We start from the raw sequence: 26464 nt of genomic DNA, 5'->3' as shown, positions 1-26464 counted from the left end.
AAGAAATGTTGCCCTTTCTCCCCCCTTCTTTTGCCTTGGTTTATGTCAACAGACTTGAGTCTCTCATAGTTTATGTGAAAGAATAATTGTCGGAAGAGATTTTCAGCCCTGAATGTTCTGAGCCCTCTGGTTACATGGCTGACGTTTCTTTTAGGCCCAGATGTCTTTGCTGCTCCTGTCCCAGGAGCCCGGACGCCTCCACGTGCGTGGCTCCTTTTCTCGTTCCTCCCTCCTCTCAGCTGAGAGCTCTGTGTGCACTGAACTAATGGTGCAGAGATGTGATCATTTCTGTCTCCTTCCGAGAGCTGCCGTCTCGCTTCACACGACTGTTCTCTCCACGTCTTCTTGACTTGGCCATCCCTCACCAAGATTTCCTGTCCTCCGTATTGGACAAGCACAGGAATGAAGCCAGGAAATAGATTTGAGGGCCTTTTGTGCGCCAGGTGCCAGAATACCGGTTGGCTTTTGCACAAATTGCTGTATTTAATCCTGGCAACGCCGGGAAGTACGTAAGTCGGTCATTCCCACTCTACTGACGACGAGCACGTCTGACAAAATGGCCTACCTGCACAACCCAGATTATCACTGTCAGAGCTGGGACTTGGATCCACGTCTCCTTCTTTTTCTTGCTGTTCTGCAGAGAAGCTTCTGAGAGGAGGCATTTGGGTCTTGAAAAGATTTGGTAAAATCAGGTGTTTTATAAAAGGCCAGTTGGGGAAAAGATGACCTGAAGTAGTCTCGAGAAACGTAGCAGATGTTTCCAAAGAATCAGATTCATATTGGGCTTATAGAGCTGTTGATTATATGGTGCCGATAACACTTGATTTGCATAAGGGATTTTGAAATGAGATCTGTGTTGTCCAAACCATTCTCTAGGATCCGCTTCCAAAGTGGGCTCACTACTCTTCAGAGAATGCATTTGTGTGTATGGGCCGTTGTGACGGTATTTGTTGACGTGAAGAGTAGAAAGCGCTACTTTTGGTAGGTTCTGAAAGATGATGTGACAGGAGTCTTTGAAACCCACACTTAGACTCAACGAGAAGGCAATGCTAGTTAGGGAAGCAACTTGCACGTTGCCGTATCTGTGTCTTAAGTCACACCAGTGCCAGAAATCTTGCTTCTCAATTGAGAAACAAAGTAGGAAAAGGAAAAAACAGCATACATTTTTAGAGTACAAACCACCAATTTAAAGGAAGAGAAACAGTTAGCATCATAGCCCCATAACCAATTTAGGTCTTTACCAGTGTCAGCAATTAACCGATCACTAACATTCTCTAACGATTGTATGTACGTTTTCTGTAATAAAGACAGCTTTCTGTTCTGATGGGGGAGCTCATTTGCTAGTCCTGGATTAGTCTTAATAGTTGATGAATTGGAAAAGAAAGCATTTAAAAGGATTCTGAGTCTCTTTTTTAATTACATTCCTTGAAGAAATTCTATTCTGCTAGAGTGGCAGTTGAGCATTTCAGAAAATCCTTTTCTACTTCGAGACCATAAGATGGGTGAAAAGAGCATGGAGCTGTCAGCCGGGCCTTGCTGCTCCCTAGCAGTGGGACTGGAGGCTGCCTCTCGGTTTTCCTGAGCCCCCGTGCCCCGTTTGTCGGGTCGGATTGTTCTGAGCAGTGAATGAGAGCCGTTGGGGAAGGGTCCATTCTTCAGGAGCGAGGTCTTGACTGCGCCCCCAGGTTCTCCCATGCTGCCGTTGGCCCCGGGAAGAGCCGCAGCAGCCTGCGGGACGTCCGCGGGGGTTGGCCGCTTGGTTGCGGGCGGTATGCCCAGGGTTTCCGTGGGGAGACGGCATGTGTATCTCACGTGTGGGGAAGTGTCTGTGGGACGGTTCTTTCTTTCTCTTTTTTTTTCCTCAGTTATTACACCCTCCGTGGGCCTGGAACTCAAAACCCTGAGATAGCAGTCACACACTCTCCCACTGACCAGTCAGGTGCTCCTGTGGGACATTTCTTGACATTCAGACCTATCTATATAGAGGGTTTCTCCTCCCCTCTTGCCCTAGTGTCCAAGGGGTCTACGAGAAGTGATGTTTGTGTGTCATTGATCTCATCATCTGGAAGCCCTGGGAACTTCTCTCCACTACCACAGTCCTTTGTATTTGAGTGGGAGCGATGCAAGGGAATGCTGCTGGGATCCTGGGTTTTTGTGCTGGTGAAGTTGCAGAGATTCCTGTCTCCTCGTGCTTCATTTCTGCAAGGGTTACAGGAGGGGAGGGGGCGATGGAAAGGTTAGTCTTAAGAAATCTAAATAACACCCCAAATGCTCTCACATCATAAGAGGAAGTCTCATGGAGGACAAGGTGCAGGTTTTGCATCAGTTCTGAGTTAAAACCCAGCTCTGCTACGTACTGGTCATCTGACCCGGACATATCCCTTCGTCTTAATACATTGTAGGTTGTGTTGTTGTTTGAGTGTTTGTGTTTTTTTTTTTTCCTTTTTTTTCCTGGAGTCCTGAAACAATGGCATAACATCATCCTCCCTGTTGAACGATGGTCTTGGAGAGGTGAGAGTTTGGGGTCTCCCCATCGAAGCTGCAAGGAGCCTTTCATGTTCTTACGGTTTCCTCAGTAATTTTGAAGATGTGACAATAATATTGTTATTCTTTATAAGGTCAGAATCCTTGCATGTTCAAGGCCCAGGTTTGAGCTTTGTAAGACATACGTGTTATGGGAGAATGTAAAGAATATAAAGCTCCTGAAATACACCACAGCCGCAGTTAACTTGGGGGACTATGCAGAAAGTCCATCGCTAATCGTTTACTTCAGGATTTCTGCCCCCTTTTTGGTTCTGTATACATTTTGCTAAGTCATCCAATATGCGAGACCAAATTCTGCAGTGTAAAATAAAAAAGACAAAAGCCAGTGGGAGAGGTGGCCCTGTGTACACAGGAGAGACCGCCGTCCGCCGTGGCCTTGCTGGGAGTATGGCTGCGTCTGTCTCACGGGTCATCGTCAGCCAGCTTCGGCTGCCCCACAGGACATCACCAGGTTATCTTGGTCCTAAAGCAGCTGCTTTTCTTTTCCAGAATAATAGCAAAGATTCATTTACGTATTTTGAAGGGGCTGTAGGATTTCACACTTCTTCTTTTCTTGTAGTAAGTTCAGTATCTGGACTGTTCTTAGGAACATGATAAACTGAATCTTTGTTTCTGTGCTGTCTAACTATATACATTTTTAATTCTGAAAATACTTTTATGAGTTTTTCTTAATTTCATCTCCTTGGTTTATATATTTTGATTCTGTTATTTATAATTCGGCATTTTTAGAATTAGTATAGTTTATTTTTTTTATTAACATGTATTATTTGTTTCAGAGGTACAGATCTGAGATTCAACAGTCTTGCACAATTCACAGCGCTTACCAGAGCACATACCCTCCCCAGTGTCTATCACCCAGTCACCCCATCCCTCCCACCCCACCCCCCCACTCCAGCAACCCTCAGTTTGTTTCCTGAGATTCAGAATTCCTCATATCAGTGAGGTCATATGATACGTGTCTTTCTCTGATTGACTTATTTCGCTCAGCATAACACCCTCCAGTTCCATCCACGTCGTTGCAAATGGAAGATCTCATTCCTTTTGATGGTGGCATAATATTCCATTGTATATATAGCACTTCTTCTTTATCCATTCATCTGTCGATGGACGTCTTGGCTCTTTCCACAGTTTGGCTATTGTGGACATTGCTGCTATAAACATCGGGGTGCACGTACCCCTTCGGATCCCTACTTTTGTATCTTTGGGGTAAATACCCAGTAGTGCAATTGCTGAATCATATGGTAGCTCTATTTTCAACTTTTTGAGGAACCTCCATACAGTTTTCCAGAGTGGCTGCACCAGCTTGCTTTCCCACCAACAGTGTAGGAGGGTTCCCCTTTCTCCGCATCCTTGCCAATGTCTGTTGTTTCCTGACTTGTTAATTTTAGCCATTCTGACTGGTGTGAGGTGGTATCTCATTGAGGTTTTGATTTGCATTTCCCTGATGCTAAGTGATGTTGAGCACTTTTCCATGTGTCTGTTGGCCATTTGGACGTCTTCTTTGGAAAAATGTCATTCATGTCTTCTGCCCATTTCTTGATTGGTAGAATTAGTATGGTTTGACAAAATTCCTTTCACCCCTTTTTCAGGTTAGCATTTACATGAAGTCTTAATCACCCATGTTTTGGCCTAAGGCATTAAAATCAGCACATACTCCTGGAGCACTGCTGGGGTCCAGCAGTCTCCCAGGTGCATCTCCTTCAAGAAGCTGATACTCTAGTGGTAATAGAAATTGTGTTTCATAATATTCTGGCATCTTTTTTTTTTTTTTAAGATTTTATTTATTTTCTTGAGAGCAAGAGAGCTTAAGCAGGGGGAAGCAGCAGAGGGAGAAGCAGGCTCCCCACCAAGCAGGGAGCCTGACGTGGGGACTCGATCCCAAGACCCCAGGATCATGACCTGAGCTGAAGGAAAATGCTTAACTGACTGAGCCACCCAGGTGTCCCTATTCTGTCATCTTTTATTGGATCTTTAATACCCATGGCTTTTTATTCTACCCTTGTAGTATTTATGCAATATTTTTGTTATTCAATATGTGTTACAAAGCATTTATATTTTTGAGTGCTGTCCTTTCATAAATTTGTTTGTACATAAACTGTTTTCAAAATTCCTGGATACCACACACAGTCCTGTTGTGTCCTGGATATGGGACTTTGTACAAGTCCCTGAGTTTTCTTTTTTTTTTTTCCCCTAGGATTTATTGATTTATTTTAAAGAGGGGGGAGGGGCAAAGGGAGAGAATACTCAAGGAGATTCCCCGCTGCGCAGGAAGCCCCATGTGGGGCTCCATCTCCTGATCCTGAGATCATGACCTGAGCCAAAACCTGACTGTGCCACCCAGACGCCCAAGTGCCTGAACTTTCTATTTGCGTAGTGGGGTTACCAATAAGACCAGCCTCATTAATCATCTTAATGTTTCTTAGGAGAATTGAAGTCCTCACACCAGAACTCATTCTGCTTTTACCAGCCAGTGAAATTCTTTGCTTCTGCTCCATCCACCTCCTATTCCAGTGGAAGCAATGTCTACATTCTGTTCCTTCCTACCCTCTGATGGAGGAGTCCAGCTTTTCAGGGATCCCTTAGCACATTTTCAGCTAATCTGTTTCTATTCACATTTAAACTTGCATTTATTTCTTCATCTTAAAAAAAAAAAAAAAGAAAAACTCCTTTGCATCTGGTTGCGGTTTTGCTTTCGTCCCTGAGCACACCTGCATTTGTCTGCTTCCTTACTTCCCTCCCGTTCGCTGGACCCCTCATCACGCCGCCGAAGCTGCTGCTGCCACTGAACCAGGGGTCTCCTTGTGCCAGTTCCAGTGGATCTGTCATCCTGACCCGTAATTTCATTTTTGGATGAAGTCAGTAAGGATACAAGGACTTTTGAGAGAATGTTGGGTGTTTTTAGGGCAAAAAAGAAAAAAAGCTTTCTTTTCATTAATTCCTTGACATATATTTATCAAACACTTTTCTAATCATTGAAGATATAGTAGTTAACAAAATGAGTAAAAGTCCCTATTTCTCTGGAGCTTTTGTTAGTTGGAGGAAAGAGGCAAAAAAAGTAAATAGGTCAGATAATGATAAAGGATTATCAGGAAAAAAAATTAAAAAGAGGGAGTGTAAGTTTTGATAGGGTAGATTTTAGGTGACATGGATAGGGAAGGCTTTGCTGAGACTATGACATGAGAGCAAAGACCAGAGGAGGTGAGCAAAGGTACCACGAAATATCTAGGAGGAAAGCAGACCTTGCAAACTATTCATGTGGTCTCAGCAAGAATACTTCTTTGAGGTATGAAATGTTTTTATAAAGATTCTTGTTCTAATGATTAAAAGGAAGGCTGGATATTTTGGAGTGTATGTTTCACGTTGACTTATTAGGATAAAACAGTATTTTTCATGATTTAATATTACAGAATAAGAAATTCTAAGTTAATTTTATTTCACATTTTCTTTGGCATCTAAGTGATAGTTGGACAATTTAGATAATGACATCTTTATTCCTTAAAGAGCTATAGATGTTTTTTAAGTGAATGTGCCATTAGCTGAGGTAACTAGTACAGCTTTATGGGACTCTCAGCTAATTTACTGGGGTTTAACGGCTGTTTCAGGAAGAGGAATCTTAGCGTTTATATGCTTATGTAACATTTCAGTAAAATAACTGATCTTCTGAGAGCAGTAAAACTATATGTTCTCAGTATTCAAACCCTGATTTATTTCAAGGAGAAAGAAGCTCTAAGAACAAATGTACAGATTGGTGTCCCTATTCCGGAAGCCATCAGAATGGGGTCTTCCTCAGCCCTCAGGTGGAGTCCTACTTAGTTAAGAACGGATTAATATGATTTGTGGAATTGATTAGTTTTCAGAGAAACCCAGCTGTTGAGTATTTAGAAAACCGTCCACAGTCAGAACCTTGAACTCGCTTCCATTCTATCTCCCTCCTCTTCTGTACCCCTTACAGGTGAGGAGATTTTAGGAAGTACTAGACACAAGGAGTAGGCAGGGGCACATACTTTGAAATTTAAGAGCCAGTAGTAATCACTTGGCCATTTCCTCTCCTAGTTTCGTAACATTAAACAGGCAGTGAGAAACATTTCTCTAAATTTTGTTCTTGTGGATTGTAAGCTTCTTTCCAGTACGATTGTATTAATTACTGTGTGTGTATCACCTGATATCTGTGAGTATGAGAATCTCTGCCTACCTAGAAAACATTATATGGTTTTATTTGTTTAGTGGCTCATAGGGAGGGTTGAAAGGGAAGAGGAATGGGCTGTTACTGGGTTTGATAAGGATCCGGTCTTCTGGAATGGGGTGCTTCCATGGCAGGATGGAAACAAGGTTTCACCTGCCTTGTCTGGGCCTGAGCGAATGCTCGTGCTCGTGCTTAGAAGCGTTTAACTGCTGGGAGAGTGTGCGGGTCAGTTACGGCTGGAGAGATTATATGCCTCACTATATAAATAAATCCTCTTGAGTATTCATAGCTGGTCTGCAGGAGCCTCGACTGGACAGGTCCCCTGCCATTCGGAGGCTTTCCATGTTCTCCTTCCCCCTGTTTTCATCCCCTTTCTTCCTGCCTAGGAACTCAAATAATTCTCCCATTGCTAGTAGATAATACTTGAGGTTCAGACTATCCAGAGTGCAGTGATCCTTTCTTACTGTCTTACTGATGTGTTACATTCTAGTTCTTTTTCAGAAAAGTTAACGATAGAGTGTCATTTCCTTACCGTTGACAGGAGATGATTCAGGAAGAGAGAGCTCAGATTTGACATTTAAACAGCCATACCAAAAAAATGATGGGGGGGAGGGGACTTCTTAAAAATAACCGTTTTTGGCCACTCCCCCATTCAAAAGTAATGTTAGTTTATGATTGTTTAATAGTAGGAAAACCTAGCATAGCAAAGCAGAGTTCTGTAATTCTGCCATCTAGAAATAAACACTGTGGAAACATTTTGATGTCTGTCCTTCCCATGTTTTCAGCACACACACGTAGGCTCAAACCGTACATACTATTTTACAAACTACTTTAAAAAGCAGTATTACAAAAATAAATAGCAGTATTACAAATATTTTCCATGTGTTTAAATATTCTTCTAAAATATTTTCAATAGCTGCATTGTAGTCTATCGTACATTATATTTAATTGACCAATCCCTTTCATTAGATGTTAGTTGGCTTTCAAATTTTTGCTTTTATAAATTATACAGAGAGAACTTTGCATCAGTGTGTGAATACTTCTCTGGCTATTTCTTCAGGATAATTTCTTAAATAGTTTCACATATTTAGTGTTTTTAGTTTCTGTTTCACTGAAGCAAACTTTGCTGGAAGAAGAAAACTAATATTTCTGAATGATCCTCCGCCAGATTCTGTGCAAGATGCCTGGTAGTCTTAGAGTTCACAGAGTCTTCAACCCTTTTTATCCAGTTCTATAGATGAACAAATCGCTATGCATATGTAATAAGATATTTTGCTGTAAGGTAACAGTATGCAGTATTTAACATTTAAATGTTTAGCAACTAACAAAGACCTTCCACGGTCACGAGATAGTGAAAACTTACAGATGAAGGTTTTAATTCTGTTTTGGCTTTGGAGTATATATTTATAATAAGACTTTTTCATCCTTTTGTGTTTTGCCTGAGGGGCTTTAGATCTAAAAAGTATATGTTAATTGGCATTCTTAGCTCCCAGAGAAGATAGTGGGTGATTCCCTTGTGAATTTGGGGTTTCGATCATATGACTGCTGTCATGGATGATTAATTTATAAATCACCTTTTATCTGCAAATTAAAAGCAGATAATAATAGTCCCTGGTGGAAATGGTTTCCCTTCCCTTAAAGTTGCAAGTGTGGTTTCTCAGATCTTGCTCGGATAGAATCTGGGAACTGAGAGTGGACCACGTGGTGCAGGGGTGAGGGAGGTGGGTGAGCGACCAGGCCTGACTGCATGGGAGAGCCATCGGCTCTGCTCTGGGAGGTGGGGCTGGGACTCCGGGGACCCAATGTGTGTTGTCTCACGCAGTGGTTTGTTGTGTCTCAGTCACATCGATCAGACGACAACGTGGCAGGACCCCAGGAAGGCCATGCTCTCCCAGATGAGCGTCACGGCGCCCACCAGCCCCCCAGTGCAGCAGAGTCTGATGACCTCGGCCTCAGGTGAGTGAGACGCTGTCGTCCCGGCATGCCAAGGAAGGCTTGTGCACGGCCAGGGGTCTCTTGTACGGAAACTGGAGCATGGATGACGGTTCATTTCTGTCTGGTTTTCTGTGGGAGGCCTACCTTTTCACATAAATGTGCTTTACCCAAGCCTTGTTTAGTCATTAATTCATAAAGGGGCTGCCAACTGCAAGCCAGCATTTTTAAAGTTTCACTTCTGAAGTCAGTATGGCGGGGTCCTCGTTTGGTTAGTTTTGACAAGCTGGTGTTTGACTCTGCTGCTTTCTTTTGTCTTAAAGTTGGAGGTTTCTTTCTTCCCTCTGTGGTTTGGATGGGAAGCCAAGCTATGATGTTCTTAACTACCATTTATCTACCTATCTATCTATCTATCTATTTTTATTTATGGTTTTATTTATGATTTTATTTATGATTTATTTGAGAAAGAGTGAGCAAGAGAGAGAGCACGAGCTGGGGGAGAGGGTCAGAAGGACAAGCAGGCTCCCCGCGGAGCAAGGACCCCCCGATGCGGGCGATGCGGGGCTCGACCCCAGGACCCTGGGACCATGACCCGAGCCGAAGGCAGACACCCAACGGCTGAGCCACCCAGGCGCCCCAGGACCACAGTTTTTGTGTGTGTGTTTTTAAGATTTTTATTTATTTATTTGACAGAGAGAGAGACAGCGAGAGAGGGAACACAAACAAGCAGGGGGAGCGGGAGAGGGAGAAGCGGGCTTCCCGGGGAGCAGGGAGCTGATGCGGGGCTCGATCCCAGGACCCTGGGGTCATGACCTGAGCCGAAGGCAGACGCTTAACAGCTGAGCCAGCCAGGCGCCCTCATAACTACCTTTTGAAGAGCATATTTATTCTGCCTTGAAAGTAACTGGAAGGTAGCAACGTATAAACCCCAAGCATCTTTATGAGGGTTAGTATTTGTTATTGAACACATTTCCACCCTTTTCACAGACAACAGACCTGCGTATGAATCTTTTTTCTTACTTGGCAGTGTTTTTAAACCTGCTGTTTTTCCTCATCTGTGTAATGTGGATTACAGTGCCCGTTACTAGAGAGTGGGAAATATTAAAGGAAATAAAAGAGTAAGTATAAAGCTTTTATTTACAGTTCTGGTGCAGAACAGGAATTCAGTAAAGGTTTAGTTACTTATCTAGTCTGTTAGATACCTTTGTTCTGTGGGCCCCAGGCCATAGTGAACCCCACCGTGCCTCTTTGTGCACAGTACGGAGAGGGGCCCCTTCCTCTGGGAAGATGCAGCTCCAGCCGAGGCACCAGGGCTTGGAGCCTGGGGGCTGGATCTCTGAGCACTTGCCTGCGCCCCGCACTTCCCCTTTTGCTGGGTTCCCCGGTCCCGAGCACTGGTGGCAGCCCTGGGGCCTCGGTGTTTCTCCTCAGGGTTCCCAGCCTCCTTGTCCGGCACACCGACCGGCACAGCGTGGGCGGCTGCCCGGTGGATTTTCTCCAACAGCAGCCTTTGCAAAGGAGCTGCCAACGTGTGGGCGTGTGTACGATAGGTTCACAAAAGGGCTCCTTGCCTGGGAGAGCTCGCAGGGTTCATTATGTCCTCCTGCCCTCGGAGATGCTAATAAGAATATATTTACTTATTTTCAGAATCTGTTTTATATGTGATATTTAAATCAAAAGTTTCAAGGCAAAATATTATGCAAGTATTGACTAATATTTTTACTTGATATCTAGGTTTTTTTTTAATCATCAAATTTCCAAATAAAAGTTGTGAAAGCTGCCTTGTATTTATAGTCCAAAGAAGATGATTCACATTATTCATTCTGTCACGCTCCACCTAAAACCATGCCTTGGAAACTAGTAATAAATAACTCATTAATTTAAGGTTTATTATGGAAGATTTACGCATTTTGCATCTAACAAGGTTGACTGTGATTCTTTTAGAACATTGGGTTTTTTTTCTTATTAAATTTTCTAATAGTAATGGCCTGAGGAAGTAAGAATTTGTATTCAAATTTGTGTTTATTTTTTTTTAAAGATTTTATTTATTTATTTGACAGAGAGACAGCAAGAGAGGGAACACAAGCAGGGGGAGAGGGAGAGGGAGAAGCAGACTTCCCGCCGAGCAGGGAGCCCGATGCGGGGCTCGATCCTAGGACCCTGGGATCATGACCTGAGCCGGAGGTAGACGCTTAATGACTCAGCCACCCAGGCACCCCTCAAATTTGTGTTTAAAATAAAAAGTATACATCAAATTGTTTTTAGTGGGTTTCAGAATACTTGTGTTTATATTTCCAGCTCTTTTATAAAGTATAAAATGTTTTATACACTGCATGTAAATTAGTAGGCATGCTTACTTGTAGTTGTGTTTAGTAAACAGAGGTGACATTGGCAGGGACAGTTGGAGTGGAGGGTATGGACAGACGTTTGGAGGTACAGCATCGGCCTGAAATGGGACAAGCCCCCAAGAGGGGCGTGGGCGTGTATCCGTGGTGGTAAGAGTGAGCCCTGTCAGGCATGCTGCTGGGGTCTGCTTGGACTCTGTCAGTTAATCCTCGCAGTGACTGTTGAAGTTCCTTGCTGGCTTTTGTGTTTTTTTGTTGCTTTGGTTTTTTTTAAGATTTTTTATTTATTTTACGAGACAGTGAGAGAGAGAGCACGAGCAGGGGCAGAGGGAGAGGGAGAAGCAGACTCCCCACTGAGCAGGGAGCCCGATGCGGGACTTGATCCCAGGACCCTGAGATCATGACCTGACCCGAAGGCAGACGCTTAACCGACTGAGCCACCCAGGCGCCCGAAGTTCCGTGCTGTTATTATCATTCTCACTTCCCATCTGAGAGAATTTAAGTAACTTTTCCAAAATCACACAGTTGGTCGGTCGTCGAAGCCAAGACTCAGTGCTTGGTAATGGGGCTCCTGAGCCCGACCTCTTACTATGCGCGGGAACCAGGGTTAGGACAAGTGACAGAGAAGAGCCTCCAAGCCAGCGGAGGGGACAGGACCTGTGAGTGCACGGGAGGCGCACTGGGGAGCTGCTTCTGCAGAAGGTGGGCGTGGGGGTGTTTGCTAAAGGAGGTTCTGTAGGTCATAAAATACACACTGCACCTTCCAGAGGAGGGGATACTGTAAGAGGACACTCGAGGTCATTGTCTTCAACGGGCTGGTTGGACAGAATGAGGTTAAGGTTAAGAAAGGAAGAGACAGATGTGGTAAAACCTAAGAAGTGTTTTTTTAACCCAAAACCAAAAACTGATCCTAAAAAGGAAAGGGAGTCACCAGCGTTTCAGAAAGAGAAATATTAAGGATATAAGGATACATGATCCTAGATCCTTAAGTGTGGATTACGGTGAGTCTGGTCCCCAGCACAGACCAGCACAGAGCGCTTGTGAGGCCTGCAGGCCTCTGAAACACGCACTCGAGTCTGGTCTTTCATTTCTTCCAGGTTAGCGCACGTTCAAGAACAAACAGGACTTTGACACGGTCCTGAAATGCTTTAGGATGAGTGTCGCGAGAACTGCAGCCTTGCTGTTCCTCACACTCACATAAAATGACAGCTCAGATGTCCCGTAGGAGGGTGTTGGGCCAAGGACTCCCCTTCCCTCTGGCAGCACGGCAGAGTGTGGGGGCCGTGCTCTCTCTGGGGGGGGCGGCACAGCCCAGTTTCTCAAACAGCTATCAGAGGACAGAACCTTCTCTCTCTCAGGGGTTCTCCATGAGAAAAGTCACAAACCCGAAGTTCATCTGTGCTTGGATAATAATCTTTTAGAGCCTGGAGACAGTGAGGAGCAAGGAGAATTGTGAGGGTATTTCAGTAAGTTTTGAGGGCATTTACTGTAACAAAGCAGCAAATGGCTTCCGGCTAAAGCATGGTATTTACAGTTTTCACCCTGAAGGGAATGCCTTCCGAACCTGCTAATCTGAAACTTCAGATAAAAGAGGAAACCCCCGTGCCTCTTCTGAAACCCTTCACTGGGTCAGCCATCCTAAATGCAATGTGATTTACGTTTTTATCGTTAATTATCTAAACAAGAACTTTCTATTTTGCTTTTTTTAAAAAAAGAAAAGAATGAATCTAGCTCTGTGTTCTGGTCTGTTTCTAATCAGACCACTTCCTTAAAACACAGTCATTTTCTTTAGACTCTCAGACCTGTTTTCTGTCTAATTTTTTAATGGTTCACCGTATTGACTGGTCTTTTAAAATTCTAATTCTAAGATTTTATGAAATCCTATTTCTTGCATTCAGTCTCATTCAGTTAACAAAGTGATCAGTTTACTTCTGTTTTTACAAGTCCTTTTTCAAAATATGAGGTTGAAATGATGGATTTCATCGCTACACTGCATACCCCTGGTTTGTAATTGGCCATCGATTAATATATATAATTGGGAAATCACGTATTTGTCAGTTAAATGGTACACCTGGAAAGGGTTCTAGAGGCATGACTTACTAGATTCTGTAAAACAGATTAATCTGTATCTTTAACTGTCCATTTAATTGGCAAATAAATGACAGGGAACCTTGTAAAAGGAATTTGAAAGGTGAGGAAAAGAGAACTAAGGGGCAACTCTTGGTTTCTTCGAATGGAGCCTGAGCCCCGCGTTGCACTCAGCGGGGAGTCTGCTGGAGATTCTCTCTCTCCCTGCCCCTCCATCCGCCCCGTGCTCTCTTTAGATAGATAGACAAAATCTTAAAAAAAACTAGAAGGAAATTTGAGTAACTCAGTAATTTTTGTTTTACATGAAAATACATGATATGGACCTATACATAAGTGTATATAAACCCTGTCCTGTTACATTACTTGAGATGACGGGCGCCTGGCTGGCTCTGTCAGTGGAGTGAGCAACTCTTCATTTCGGGGTTGTGAGTTCCAGCCCCGTGTTTCGGGTAGAGATTACTTTCTTTTTTCTTTTTTTAAATTTATTTGACAGAGGACACAGCAGAGGGAGGGGGAGAAGCAGGCTCTCCGCAGAGCAGGGAGCCTGATTTGGGACTCGATCCCAGGACCCTGGGACCATGACCTGAGCCAAAGGCAGACATCTAACCAACTGAGCCACCTGAGCGCCCCGGTAGAGCTTTCTTTTAAAAAGCTATTTAACTTACTTGAGATGATTGCCCGTTAGAAATTCTGTTAAGCGAGTTACGCTTACAGCACATGAACAGCCCTTCGATGCCTGGTTGGGATCTGTATAAAATAGTCCTACATACTGAGAGTTTGGCCAACATTAGTGACTGTTGTGTTAGACATTAGGAAATACAGACTTGGGGAGAGAAAAGTGTGATACTCCTCCTTTGACCAGCTTTATCTATGTGAAGATACTAATTTTTTAGTAGTCGTTCGTTAACAGTGACCCGCAAGATAGCTGAATCTCAAAGCAGTAGAAAGTCAGGAAAGTATACTCTGATGATCCAGAGATAACTTGACGCCAAAGGGGTGCTAACCGTTTAGAACCATAAAAATCATAAGCCTTGATTTAAATTAAGCAATAACCCAATTTTCTGCTTTTTAAAAACATATCTTTGGTAACAGTCCAAAGTCAAATGTCTTCTACAGGTGCATTTTAAAGGACTTGTTGTTTTTGTATTTTAAAGTGAGGCATTTATTTGGCTAATGTCCAAATCTAGCAGTGCAGCACTTTCAGATTTCCCTGTTGATGAAAACCTGCGTGGAATTCCTGGGGAATCCGTCTTTTTGGGTGGAGCAGATGCTCTCTTGATCCTGGAAGATGATGCTCAGCACCTTCTCTCTGGTGGGGAAGACGTTCAGAGCACGCGGGGTGAGGGGTGCCGAGCTGCCCCCTGCCCGCCCGCACTGTCTCTGTGCGGGCACCACAAACCAGCGGGGGAGAGAGAGGGTTCCCCAGAAAAATGCCAGGTTGAGAGTGGACGGGAGATGGGAAAGGGACAGGTAAAAGCAAAAAATAAAAACCTTAAAAAGCAAGGAAAGGGTGAGGGCGGAGCTGACAACAGGTTTCAGAGCTGGTAATTCCAGCTTCCTGTGTTGTGGCCCACCGGCTTTGAATCTGCTTTTCACCTCTGGAGTGAACAAAGGGCTGGGGAATAAGGGTTCAGGTTGGCTGGACGAGGGTTTGAACCCCAGCTCTGTCACTCCCTGCCTGTGAGACCGTGGACAAGCTTCAGGAGTTCCTGTGCCGCCGCGTTCCTTCACTTGGGAAATGGGAGTAAGAGGACGAGCAGCGCTGAACTCCTGTAGACGGAAGGGGCCGCGATCCATCCGGGTGCCATGATGGGTGATCGGTGCGCAGTTACAGATTAACCGGGGCACACAGTGCTCGGTGCCTCCGGCGCATATAATAAGTAAATGTGATCTGATCCCGTAGTTTACATTTTACTCCGTTTATATTAACAAGTAGCCACTCTTCATTTAAAGTAATTTTTTATCACCAAATACGGGTCATTGGCCCTTACCCAAGTCATGTGTTAACTTCTGGCATTTAGATTCTTAAAGATTCTCTGTTTGGTATGTATAGGTGGTAGACTGTTAAATGTAAATATGGTTTTCTTCTCCTACATGAGTTAAAATTTTTTTCCAAAAGTTCTTGACTGTTTTTGGATGGAAATTTTGTTAACCTGAAGTCATAACAAATGGAACGAGATACACTAAAGTATATCAAACAGGAATAAAACTGACAAAGCCCAAACTCAGAGCAGCGAATGGAGTAGGAGAGACAGTGTATTTATTAGTTATTCTCAAGCTCCCATCCAAATGTCTTTTTTTTAAACCAAAGTTGCTTCTTTTGGGAATGTACGTAAATTAAGAAAAGATGGCCACAGGAAAAGGGAAAATAGTAAAAAAACAAAAGCATAATAATCAGAACCAATATAACTAATTCTCAGGAAACTTGGTTTGTTTTACATAGTTTATGTCTTGATTGTTTTGATAATTAAGTTCCTGAAGAATGGTTAGTAATAATGGAAAGAAGAACCGTGTTTCTAATGTAAACCCATGGAGCAGTCGGTTCATGAAGGACTGTTGTGCGTGGACAGGGCGTGGTGGCTGCAAAGCCCGAGTGCCCCTCGGGGAGGGCATCCGGCGGCTCGCAGGTGACCACAACTGCCCATACTCTGCCTTCTCCCGGGGCGTTCTGCCCTGGCCCGCACCGCATGCGGCACCATCTGATCGCTGTGTTTTCGGGACTGTGCTGCGTCCCGGAGGGCACGGCTCCTGGCAGGGCCACCGGTGGCCCCTGTCCTGTTCTGACGGTGAGTGCCTTTCCCTTCCCGTCCGCTGGGGAGCGCTCTTGTTGTTAAAAGACTCCAGTCATGACTCTTAAAAATGTTTTCTAAGTAATAGTAAAACTTAGAATTACCTAGGCAAGGCAGCAACATTTGCCAAGTGGAACAATAGACGTTGGCTGATAAATTGTCTTTCTTAATGCTGAGTCTAAAATAAACTCCCAGGGTAAGGATCCCCCAGTCCCCAAATACATAAGCCAGACTCTAACGTCTGGAATTGAGGGATGTGTTTACGTGTTAATGTATTGGCCTCTACAATCTATATAGCATTTTTAAAGTATTCACGTCTTCATTCCTTTATTGAAGAAATCCCAGCTCATCGTGTTGAAAGGTAGGTAAGAGAGTTTCTCCGTCTTTCAGTAGCTTGAGATCAGTATTTCTCATAGTAGTCCGTTTTCAGGAAAGCCCTTCCTTCCTATCTTGTTTGCTATGTTAGGGCTATCTTATACAGTGAGGGGAGACGTGGACAGATGCATGGTTGTGGGGTTCCCGTGACCTGATCCTAGGGCACAAATAACAGATGTTTTTAAAAATCTAGCAGTTTTTGAAGGAATTGTTTGGGAAAGTAAAGTTCATTTGAATTCTGGAAGTTACTAAGATTTTTGTGCAGATACTGAAGCTAATGTTCTGTTATTTTAACCAACAGACTAACTTAGGAGAGTCGGGGGATATTATTAAAGAATATAAAGAAAAAAGTTGACATGTGAGTGTCCTTGTTGCCGGCTCTCTCTGGGACATGAGTTATTACAAATAGAAGTGTCCATGCTCAACTCTCTTTTCAGTGATTATTTGTAGAATTTTGGAAACTTTGCTCAGCTTTGGAGTAGAGATGATGAGAAAAAGATTTAGTTATTTACATTTAAGAAAAAAAAATAAATGTCTGTTTTATTTCTTCTCTGGATAGTGTTAGAATATTATTTTTGTCTTTCCCACTGATTTCTAAATACTTTTGGTTACTTTATTGCTACAGTGATTTTATGACTCATAAGAGGAATATTTGTGTGAAAGATTAAAATGCTAATTCTTTAAAAATGATATCCATAGACTACCATATATAGGCAGCATCAGTGAAATAAAGCAAAATCCTGCAACAATAAACAGAGGAGGGCAGAGCTCATACTGGTCATTTTTTCAAAGGTGGTTTCTTTAAGCATTCTAACGCCTGAACTTACAGAAGCTCATCTCATAAACTTACTTACTGAAAGTCTGAGGTATTAAGTTAAAATATAAAAGACTCAGGTGCCTGGGTGGTGGCTCAGTCGATTAAGCGACTGCCTTCGGCTCAGGTCATGATCCTGGAGTCCCGGGATCGAGTCCCGCATCGGGCTCCCTGCTCGGCGAGGAGCCTGCTTCTCCCTCTGACCCTCCTCCCTCTCATGCTCTCTGTCTCTCATTCTCTCTCTCTCAAATAAATAAATTAAAAAAAATAAAATATAAAAGACTCCAGTTGCACTGAAGAAAGTTTGAAGGCTGGTGTACGAGAAAGTTCTCTGAGCTTGGACTTGGCCTTTTCCTCTAGGACATTCGTTCTTTCAGCTGTCACAAAGATGAAAATGAATTTTTAAAAAAACTTTTAAAGGTTTTATTTATTTGAGAGAGCGCATGCGTGCACGTGGACAGAGGGAGAGGGACGTGCAGACTCGGTGCCGACACTGGGCTCCATCCCAGGACCCGGGATCACAGCCCAAGCTGAAATCAAGAGTCAGGCGCTCAACTGACTGAGCCACCAGGCGCCCCAAACATGAAAATGATTTTTAGCAGAGCCTCAGTTTCACCTTGAGACAGTTGTCCCCTTTCTCCATTATTCCTTCCACAAATGCCACACGCCCTACGTTGTACCAAGCGCCCTAATGGCCGTGGTGGTGGCAGAGTCAGGTTAGGACGGGTGCTCCGTGTAAGGACAACAGAAGACGTTACGGCAGGCTGCGCGACTGGAGGGCCGTGTGCAGCTGGTCGGGAGTTAGAGAGGGCAGCTTAGAAGCCAGGCCTTCATTCACTCCCTCCACACCCTGAATACCCGCCCTGTGCCACGCACTCTTGTAGACGGTGAGAATACAGACTGTCAGCCAATGTCCAGTGTGTCCAGTAGTTAAAAACGGCAAGTGAGGAGTCCGTTACAGGTCACAGAGCCCTTGGCTGGGGTGCAGGGAGGTGGTGCTGTGTTCGCTCCTCCAGGCCAGGCGTCCTGTAAGTGGGCAGGGATGTGAGTGAGCCGAGGGCCATGCAGATATCCGGGGGAAAGGGGGGAATGTTCATGCGTCACACAACAGCCAGGTCAGAGTTGCGGAGGGATGTTCGGGGAACAGATTCGGGGAAAGGTATCCCCGAAGCCGTGTCGTATAGGAGCTTACGGGTCATGAACAGAGGCGTTTTCTAACAGGAGGCAGATGCGTTTGGTGCGGTTGTAATGCCCTAGTGGGGTAGAGCAGTGGTACCAAGCAGCTGGATTCAGGACCCGAGCTTCCGGAGGGGAGTGTGAGCTTAGGTGTGCCCAAGGAAAAGGAAGGCGAGGGAGCTTGAGACCCCCAGCACCATGTAACTCGTGCTGGGGCGGTGGACATCCTCAGAAGGCCTTTGTGTGATCAGCCAAGAGGTCTGAGCTTTATCCTGAAGAATTTGGGAGGCCACCAAAACTGTGAGTCTTCTCTAGGGCCCTTTTGCCGTGGAAGGGCTGTGGGCTCACTGTTTTTGTTATCTGATCATTTCATCTCAGACCCAGGTTTGTTTTCTGATCAACCTGTCTCTTTGCATTGGGCATGAATTTTAGTAAGTTAAATACATTATTGAAACAAAATTGCAGAACTGTTCAGGAAGAGTAGGGAACTGACTTTTTAAAAGTACCTACTATAAGCCCTGCCCTCTGTCAAGTGCTTTTTTTTTTTTAACCTCTCAACAATTAATGGACAAGAGTGCTCCTGTCCACTTTGTGGATGAGGAAAGTGAGCATCGAGTAGGTTGGGGAACTTGCACAAGGTTAGAAAGATAATAGGTATAGGGTTCAAGAATTGACCATAGGTCCTTCTTACCATTCTAAACTTCGCTGTGTTTCTAGAGCGTTAATGCAGAGCTAAAACCGTACTTGCATTTGGAATGCATCAAGGGTGATGTTTTTTTTTTTTTAACCAACGAATCCACTGAATGGTAGTGTTGCGGTGTTGGTAAAGTTCGAGTTAGTGGTAGGTGTTCTGTAAAAGAGTTCGCTAAAAACAAGCCAGCCTTACTAGTTTTCTGTATTACAGATGGGTGGTTCTCCAAGTGTGCTAGGTAGAGGAATCGCCTGGGGACTAGTTAAAATCCGGCTGTGACTCAGCAGATGGGGTGGGAGCTACGATTGTGCCTCTGCTGGGTCCACAGGAGCTGCCGACCTGGCCGGTTCCCCAACCACAGGACACAAGTATGAGAGATCTGCGTTCTCACGCCTGTTTTAATGTTATTCCTGTTTCCTACTGGGATAAAATCTATACAGACTGATACGTGGAATCCATCATTTCATACGAACACTTATTTAATATAAAAATTCTGGGGGCGCCTGGGTGGCTCAGTCATTAAGCGTCTGCCTTAGGCTCAGGTCATGATCCCAGGGTCCTGGGATCGAGCCCCGCATCGGGCTCCCTGCTCGGTGGGAAGCCTGCTTCTCCCTCTCCCACTCCCTCTGCTTGTGTTCCCTCTCTCGCTGGTCTCTCTCTGTCAAATAAATAAAATCTTTAAAAAAAAAAAATTCTGTAAAATGTTACTAACTTTTAACAAATCCGTGATTTATAAAAGTACAGACCTACAGTCTGGTAGATGTGACTTGATCAAGACCGATCAGCCGTTCTTTATAGGTGGGTTTTCACTCTTCTCAGCTCTATAAGCTGGTTATGTGTGGTGGTTAGCGGTAAAAAACGTCACGTGCTTCTTTCAGACTTGGGCCCTCACGCGGGAGACAGGGGTGTAGGCAGAGATGAGAGCACAGTGCGGTGTGTGCAGGGAAGGGGACGTGAGCATCGTGGCTGGGGGACCAGAGTGCACGTGCTGGTGCCAGGCTTTGGGCTCCCCAGCATGGCCACTGGTTTGGCAGAAGACTCTTCCAGCTACCTGTGTAACCTAGGAGTACACCCTGACTTGAAGGAAAAATAGAAATGGACTGGTCGCCACTCTTGCATTTGCTTTTGTGAAGCAGATTTTAATCAGTATGTTCATAATCTTTTTAGCTTGTAGGCCTGTACACAGGAATGACACAGCCTTGACCTCGGGACCTGGGGCTGCGTGCTTTAAGTCACTTTTCACCCTGAGAGTAAAAATGGAAACCAGAGGAGAAATCCTATTTCTTCTACCAAAACTTGATTTCATAAACTGCGTTTTCCACAACTAATGCATTCATAAATACTTGCCCCACGTTGAGATTATTGAAGCCACAAAAAACTTAGTGACAGTCACAGTTAATATTGATTGTACGTGACAACTGTTTCGAGTGGGTCTGCCTGAACATTTTATTCGGGGCAGGATTTCAGTAAGGATTGTTAAGGGCTTATGAGACCAAGCATGTAGATTCCAGGTGCTTGTCTGTGGATACGAACCGCTGAAGCGTCGGGGTGAATATCCTTGCGCTCTCCTGTGTTTTGAAAGCCGCCTGTCTGGGATCATAGTCTCACTAACCCCGGTGGCAGTTTCTAGTCAACGTTGCCGTGTTTGTCCTGATCAACCTTGAAAATTGAGCATACCCATTTATGAAAAAATCGAGACCTCTTTTTCTATATTCTGGGGCAGAATTATAAATTCTTCCCGTGCTCCTACCTGGCCTGTAGTTAAACTCAGTGTAAAAGAGCAAATTCAGGACAGTCTGCAGTATAAAACGAAAACAAGTGCAGTTTCAGTACGTCGGTGGGAAAGTCTTCCTCATGGAATAGAACTGAGGAAATCTTCCCAAAGCTACAGTGTGAGAATAGAGTAGAATTTCAGTGGATGAAAACAGTGGAGGCTAGGGGCTCCTGGGGGCTCAGCTGGTGAAGCGTCTGCCCTCAGCTCTGGCCCTGATCTCAGTCAGGGTTGTGGGATCGAGCCCCCAGAGCCCCCACATCACTGCGCTACCTGCTCAGCACACAGTCTGTGTCTCCCTTTCCCTCTGCCCCCCCCCCCGCTCATGCGTGTGCGTGCTCGCTCACTCTCAAATAAATAAATAAAAACCTTTAAAAGTGGGGAGGCGCCTGGGTGGCTCAGTCGGTGAAGCATCTGCCTTCGGCTCAGATCTTGACCCTGGGGTCCTGGGATCGAGTCCCATGTCCGGCTCCCTGCTCAGCGGGGCGTTTGCCTCTTCCTCTCCTTCTGCCACTCCCCCTGCATGTGGTCTCTCTCTGTGTCAAATAAATGAAATCTTTAAAAAAATAAATAAAAAATAATAAAAATAAATTAAAAAAACAGTGGAGGCTAGGAGGAGACAGGCTGTAGGTGGGTGCAATGGGACTGTATGTTGGGGTGAAAATGTGTGGCACTGCGTGGGACTGGACAGACAGACTGAGGCCTGTAGCCGGGAGGACTGACACAGAGTGGATCGCTACATAACCAGCCCAGCGTGCTGGATCCTCTTAGAGCGAGCAAGGACCTAATGCAGTGGGAGGGGCAGCAGTCCGCAGGCAAAGCCCTCCTGGGGAAGTGGCCTGCAGAGAGGAGAGGGGCGGGCTGCCGTGCTCAGGACCGAGGAGGCAGTGCCCTGTACTGCCTGCCTGTCGAGGGCCGTCAGCAACCCCGCAAGGATTTGAGGACTTTCCATGTGGGCTCAGGGAGGCCTGGGTCGGAGAGCCCTTGCCTCAGGAGGCGAGGCAGGATGACGTGGCCGTGTTGAATGTCGGCGATGAAGACCAGTTTGCACGCCGCTGCTGAAATTGAGTCTGGGAAATGGGAAAGTCTGCATTACAGTTCTGTTTGAGGAGCAGATGCAATTGTTGTTTTAAAGTAAAATCCACTCGGAATATGGGGACGTATTTCGTGAGGCGTCTGTCTAGTTGGTGGAGGAGAGAGACCCGAGTTGACCTCGTGAGAAGCATTGAAGGTGTGGGAGTCCCCTGCGCAGACAGGACTGGGGCTGTGGGGATTCCTGAAAGATGAAGGTGAGTGTTGGTTGTGTTGTAGTCGGTGAGTTCTGGAGAGCTGGAGTCCCCGGTGTGCTGCGAACTAGCTTGGGCTAGTTTTCCGTGCCTGGGAGTGAGAGTCCCCGTGCCGTGGGTCTGTTGGATGACTTAGTAGGTGCTCGCAGGGAACTCAGAATACCTCGCCTGTAGTAAGAACACTTGGCGGTCCCTCGTAGGTACAGGAGACACGATTCCGAAACTCTCAGCTTGGTCAGTATTAGATCCTCTCAGGTCTGGCTACCCCTCCTGCATCGTCAGAAAATGACTTTTTGCTAGTTCTGTGCTTCGCACCACGCATCGCGTGTGTTCACCGAACTTTCAGTGTCCTGGGTGACGGCGTTATTCCTGAATCGTGGGCCGGTGAGACGGAAGGGTTGCTCGTCTAACTCGTGGGGTAGTTTATCAAGATTTTCCTGTTTGATAAGACACCGCAGGTGAACAGGATGTTGATGTCGAGTCACCTTCCATGTTACCACATGGCGTATTTTGTTTTTGAAGTATTGCTGGAAGTTGCTCTGCTGTGGTAGCCAAGTTATTATTGCACGAGTAGTAGTAAATCCTACTGAAACATTTTATTTTCCCCAAGGGTGAGTAACTTTCATTTATGAATTACTTTAATGGTAGCCTACCACTCTTCTTCCTCTTATCCTGATGCAAATTTCTCACCCTCAGGGCACCTGGCCGGCTCAGGGGTAGAGCGTGCGACTGCGGATCTTGGGGTTGTGAGTTCACGCCCCCCCCCCCCCCCCCCCCGTTGGGTGTAGAAGTTACTTTAAAGAAAATTCCTCACCCTCTTTACATGTCATTAAGATGCTGACCTCTGTCCACCTTCTTGATACAAGGCTTATTTTTTCTTCCCTTTCCTCCTTTTCTTTCCCAAAAGACTTGGATGTGGTGGTGAGCTTTGAAAAATTCCCACATCTTTGCCTTGTCTAGGTGCCTGTGTTCCCTGTGTGTGAACATGACTTAGCACAAAATGTTTACTACCCGTTGCCCCTGAGCCTAGAGAATTGTTACCGCCCTTGTGGATTGGTAATCCCCTTTCCATGTTACCCCTTTGGCCCTCCATTGGTTGTGAAAGGTGAAGGCTTTTGGTTGAGTCTTGGCCATAACCATGCCCCTCCGCCCCCTGCACACTGTCCCCTTCACTGTGTCCCTGCCTGGGATGCTCATGCCCGGATCATCACAGGCCTCTGCTTGCGCCCTGAAGCTCACTTCCTCTGTGCAGCCCCTCTTGGTCCACGCTTGTAGAAGACCGTTCCCAGCTTTGTTTGTGCTCGTGTTGCTCTCTTTCTTCTGCTCAGTGCACTTGCTGGCCAGCCCTGTTTTGTTCCTGGTTAGAACTTGAGTGCCATCAGCAGGGACTGTTGCTTGCTGTGCATCTCAGAACGTAGAATCCTGCCCGGATACAGTAGGACCTCAATACGTAGTTACTGAAGAAAAGAGTTTGCGGTATCCCTGTGCCTTCCGTTTAAGTCGTGCCAAGTAATGGAGAGGCTGAACTTACATGAAAAGAAAAATACAGCACGTTTTATTTCACAAGCTAAATAAAGGATTTTAATTGAATTTCTTGTTCATTAGTTTCAGCCAACATTGATTCCCCTCTGTCTGAGTTGCAGGCACTCTGCTAGACAGTAAAATAGAAAGATGCACAGTCTGCACAAGCTAAAAACTCCATGTCCAGGCATTTCACAGGCTAGCCTAGAAGGAAAAACGCGTACCCACATCGTACCGTAGGACACGGGTTCTTCAGTTGAACTGAGAAAGTCAAGAGTTGAAGCTCAGTGACTAGTAATAACCCCATCTTGCCGCCAGGGCCCTACTCTTCTTTCCATGGAGTCGTTAGCGGACAGAAAAACTAATTGTGGTCTGCTTCTCCTCAGTAGTTGTTTGAGCCATTCAGGGTTGTTTTTGTGTGTGTTTGTTTACAGAAGAAAAAGCGCCGCTCTTACTAGTAGGACGTGCTTATCCTGATTGATAGGGCTGCTCACATCCTGCCGCGGCAGACCTCGTTGTGCGCTGTTCCCAGACATGCAGCGCTTCAGAGTTTGGTCTGTGCGCTGCCCACGGCACTAATGACGAGTTCCTGGCTGTGTGTAAGCCAGACGCGCCCAGAGGTAGTTCTTAGTTACTGTACGTCGGCGGTTCTCAAAGTGTGTTCCCTGGGCCACAGGCCTCTGCGTCGTTTTCTGAAAGCCTGAGGGTGGGGCCCAGCAGTGTGTGTTTAACAAACCCTCCTGGTGATTCTGATCACAAATTTTAAATGATCTTATGTAAATAACCTTTGCTACTTGTATTTTACTTCATTTTATATTGTTCATATCGAAGAAATCATATTTATAACACATTCAGTCAGAATATAAATTGAACTCAAAGGCATTCTAAATTTGTTTTGATCTTTCCCTGTGGTCTTCTCTTAATAAAAACGTGGGAAGCCCAGATTTCCCATTGGACTTGGGACCTTACTCCATTCTGACGCTAGCCCAAACACGTTCGAATCAAACTTTTAGTAGCCTGTGTGACCTAATGACTCAAAATCTGTCACTCTTGTTTTCTGTGCTTTTCATGATTGTTCAACAGTTGGCTTACCAGCTTAGCACAATGACTTAGAAACCTGCATTAAGTATCAAGTCACTGAATTTCTCCCAAGGTCCATTTGACTAAAAATTCTTGTTTTGTGTGTATAAAGCCCAGGTCTGGTTTGTTTGTTTGGTTTGGGTTTTAAAATAGGCTCCACACTCAGCGTGAAGCCCAGTGCAGGGCTTGAATCCACAACCCTCAGATCACCACCTGAGCTGAGACCAAGAGTCAGGCGCTCAACCGACTGACCCACCCATTCGCCCCTGGATCTGTATTGCATTATTTAATTCACATGTAGGTTGAAGATTTGTTTCTTTTCAGTTGTCTTTTCCTACTGCTAAGGATTCGACTATGGCACAGTGCTACTTAAAGGTCATCTTGCCTCGGGCGCCTGGGTGGCTCAGTTGGTTAAGCGACTGCCTTCGGCTCAGGTCATGATCCTGGAGTCCCGGGATCGAGTCCCACATCGGGCTCCCTGCTCGGCAGGGAGTCTGCTTCTCCCTCTGACCCTCCCCCCTCTCATGTGCTCTCTCTCATTCTCTCTCTCTCAGATAAATAAATAAAATCTTTAAAAAAAAAAAAAAAGGTCATCTTGCCTCATCTGCTTTGCCTTTGATCAGTAGCTTTCTTTTTATATAAAGGAAACATCTTATTTTGAACCTCTCTTTCCGTATAACATTATATTTACCCAGGTGTTAAATGAAAACTACACGTGAACATAGAAAGCATTTTTTTCTTTTCTGTTTGACCTATTACTTTGTGTGCTTATAAAAGTTAATTGTGTGGTAATTCTTTCTCACATGCACTTCATTTGGCTCCTTGGGTAGAAATGTGGTGTGAAAACAGCTGTCAGTGCGGATTAGTGAGAAGTTTCCTGAACTTCGTTTCTGAAGTCTACTGTTTTTAGTGAAATACTAAATACTTAATGATTTATATATAACAAATATTTGATGTTATATGATTATATATGATCAGTACTTAATGATTTAAACTTGTGTATGAAAAGGGATAAAGTCACTATTTCCACTTTGCAAATTAAACGTAGGAAACGCTTTCCTCCGTTTCGGGGAATGCATTGATACGTTTGGGAAGCAGCACACTGTAGGGTCTCACGGCAGAAGTTGTCACGTCAGAGCCCTGAGTTCACATCTTTACTTGGGCAGGTTTCCTGTCTCCCCCGGGTGGATGCCCTCCCTGGACGTCCCTGTGTTTCATCCGTGTGACGCAGATGAGGACAGTGCCTGGCACACAGGCCACCGTGTAGGTTGAATGTGGCGGCGTCCTCAGTGTGCGGGCACCAGGACGGAGCCGAGGACCAAGCGTGGCGGCAGGGGCGGTCCCACCACAGCTGGTCGCAGGGGTTGCGTGCTGTACTGTCCCTTCGAGCGGCCACACGAGTCAGGAACCCCTGTGATACCTGACACTGGCACATGAATTCTAATGTGTTCTACGTCATGGGGCTCCTCAGAGATGGTGTTTTGTACAAACTGAAGGTTTCCGACAGCATTTGCTCACATTGTGTCTCTCTGTCACATTTTGGCCGTTCTCATAATATTCCCGACGGTTTTGTCACTATACTTGTTACAGTGATCTGTGGTCCGTGATCTTCGATGTTTCGGGACGCCATGAGCTGTGCACATGTCAGGCGGCGAGCTTAATGAATGCTCTGTGTGCCGACTGCCCCACTGACTGGCCATCCCCCCGTTGCCCGCCCTTCCCTCCATAGTGACAGCAGGCCAGTCGGTGACCCCGCTGCGGCCTCTGAGTCTTCACGGGAAACAAGAGTCGCATGTCTGCCCCTTGAAGTCAAAGGCTAGAGATGATAGAGCCCCCAGAGCGAGGAAGACGGAGCCCCCAGAGCGAGGA

At 45.3% G+C, this 26464-nt stretch overlaps 1 protein-coding gene across 2 annotated transcripts in view; it reads left to right on the top strand.

The window, feature by feature from the left end:
* The window catches only part of YAP1 (Yes1 associated transcriptional regulator), a 111333-nt gene that overhangs the window by 43319 nt on the left and 41550 nt on the right, over positions 1-26464 (top strand). For both annotated transcript variants that reach the window (XM_044919245.1, XM_044919244.1), the window contains exon 3: positions 8568-8683. In XM_044919245.1, coding sequence (XP_044775180.1) covers positions 8568-8683 — 116 coding nt within the window. The remainder of the gene's footprint in view (positions 1-8567; positions 8684-26464) is intronic.

The sequence above is a fragment of the Neomonachus schauinslandi genome, chromosome 11 (assembly GCF_002201575.2).
Source record: "Neomonachus schauinslandi chromosome 11, ASM220157v2, whole genome shotgun sequence".
Taxonomy (NCBI): domain Eukaryota; kingdom Metazoa; phylum Chordata; class Mammalia; order Carnivora; family Phocidae; genus Neomonachus; species Neomonachus schauinslandi.
This window is presented reverse-complemented; position numbering and strand designations above follow the sequence as displayed.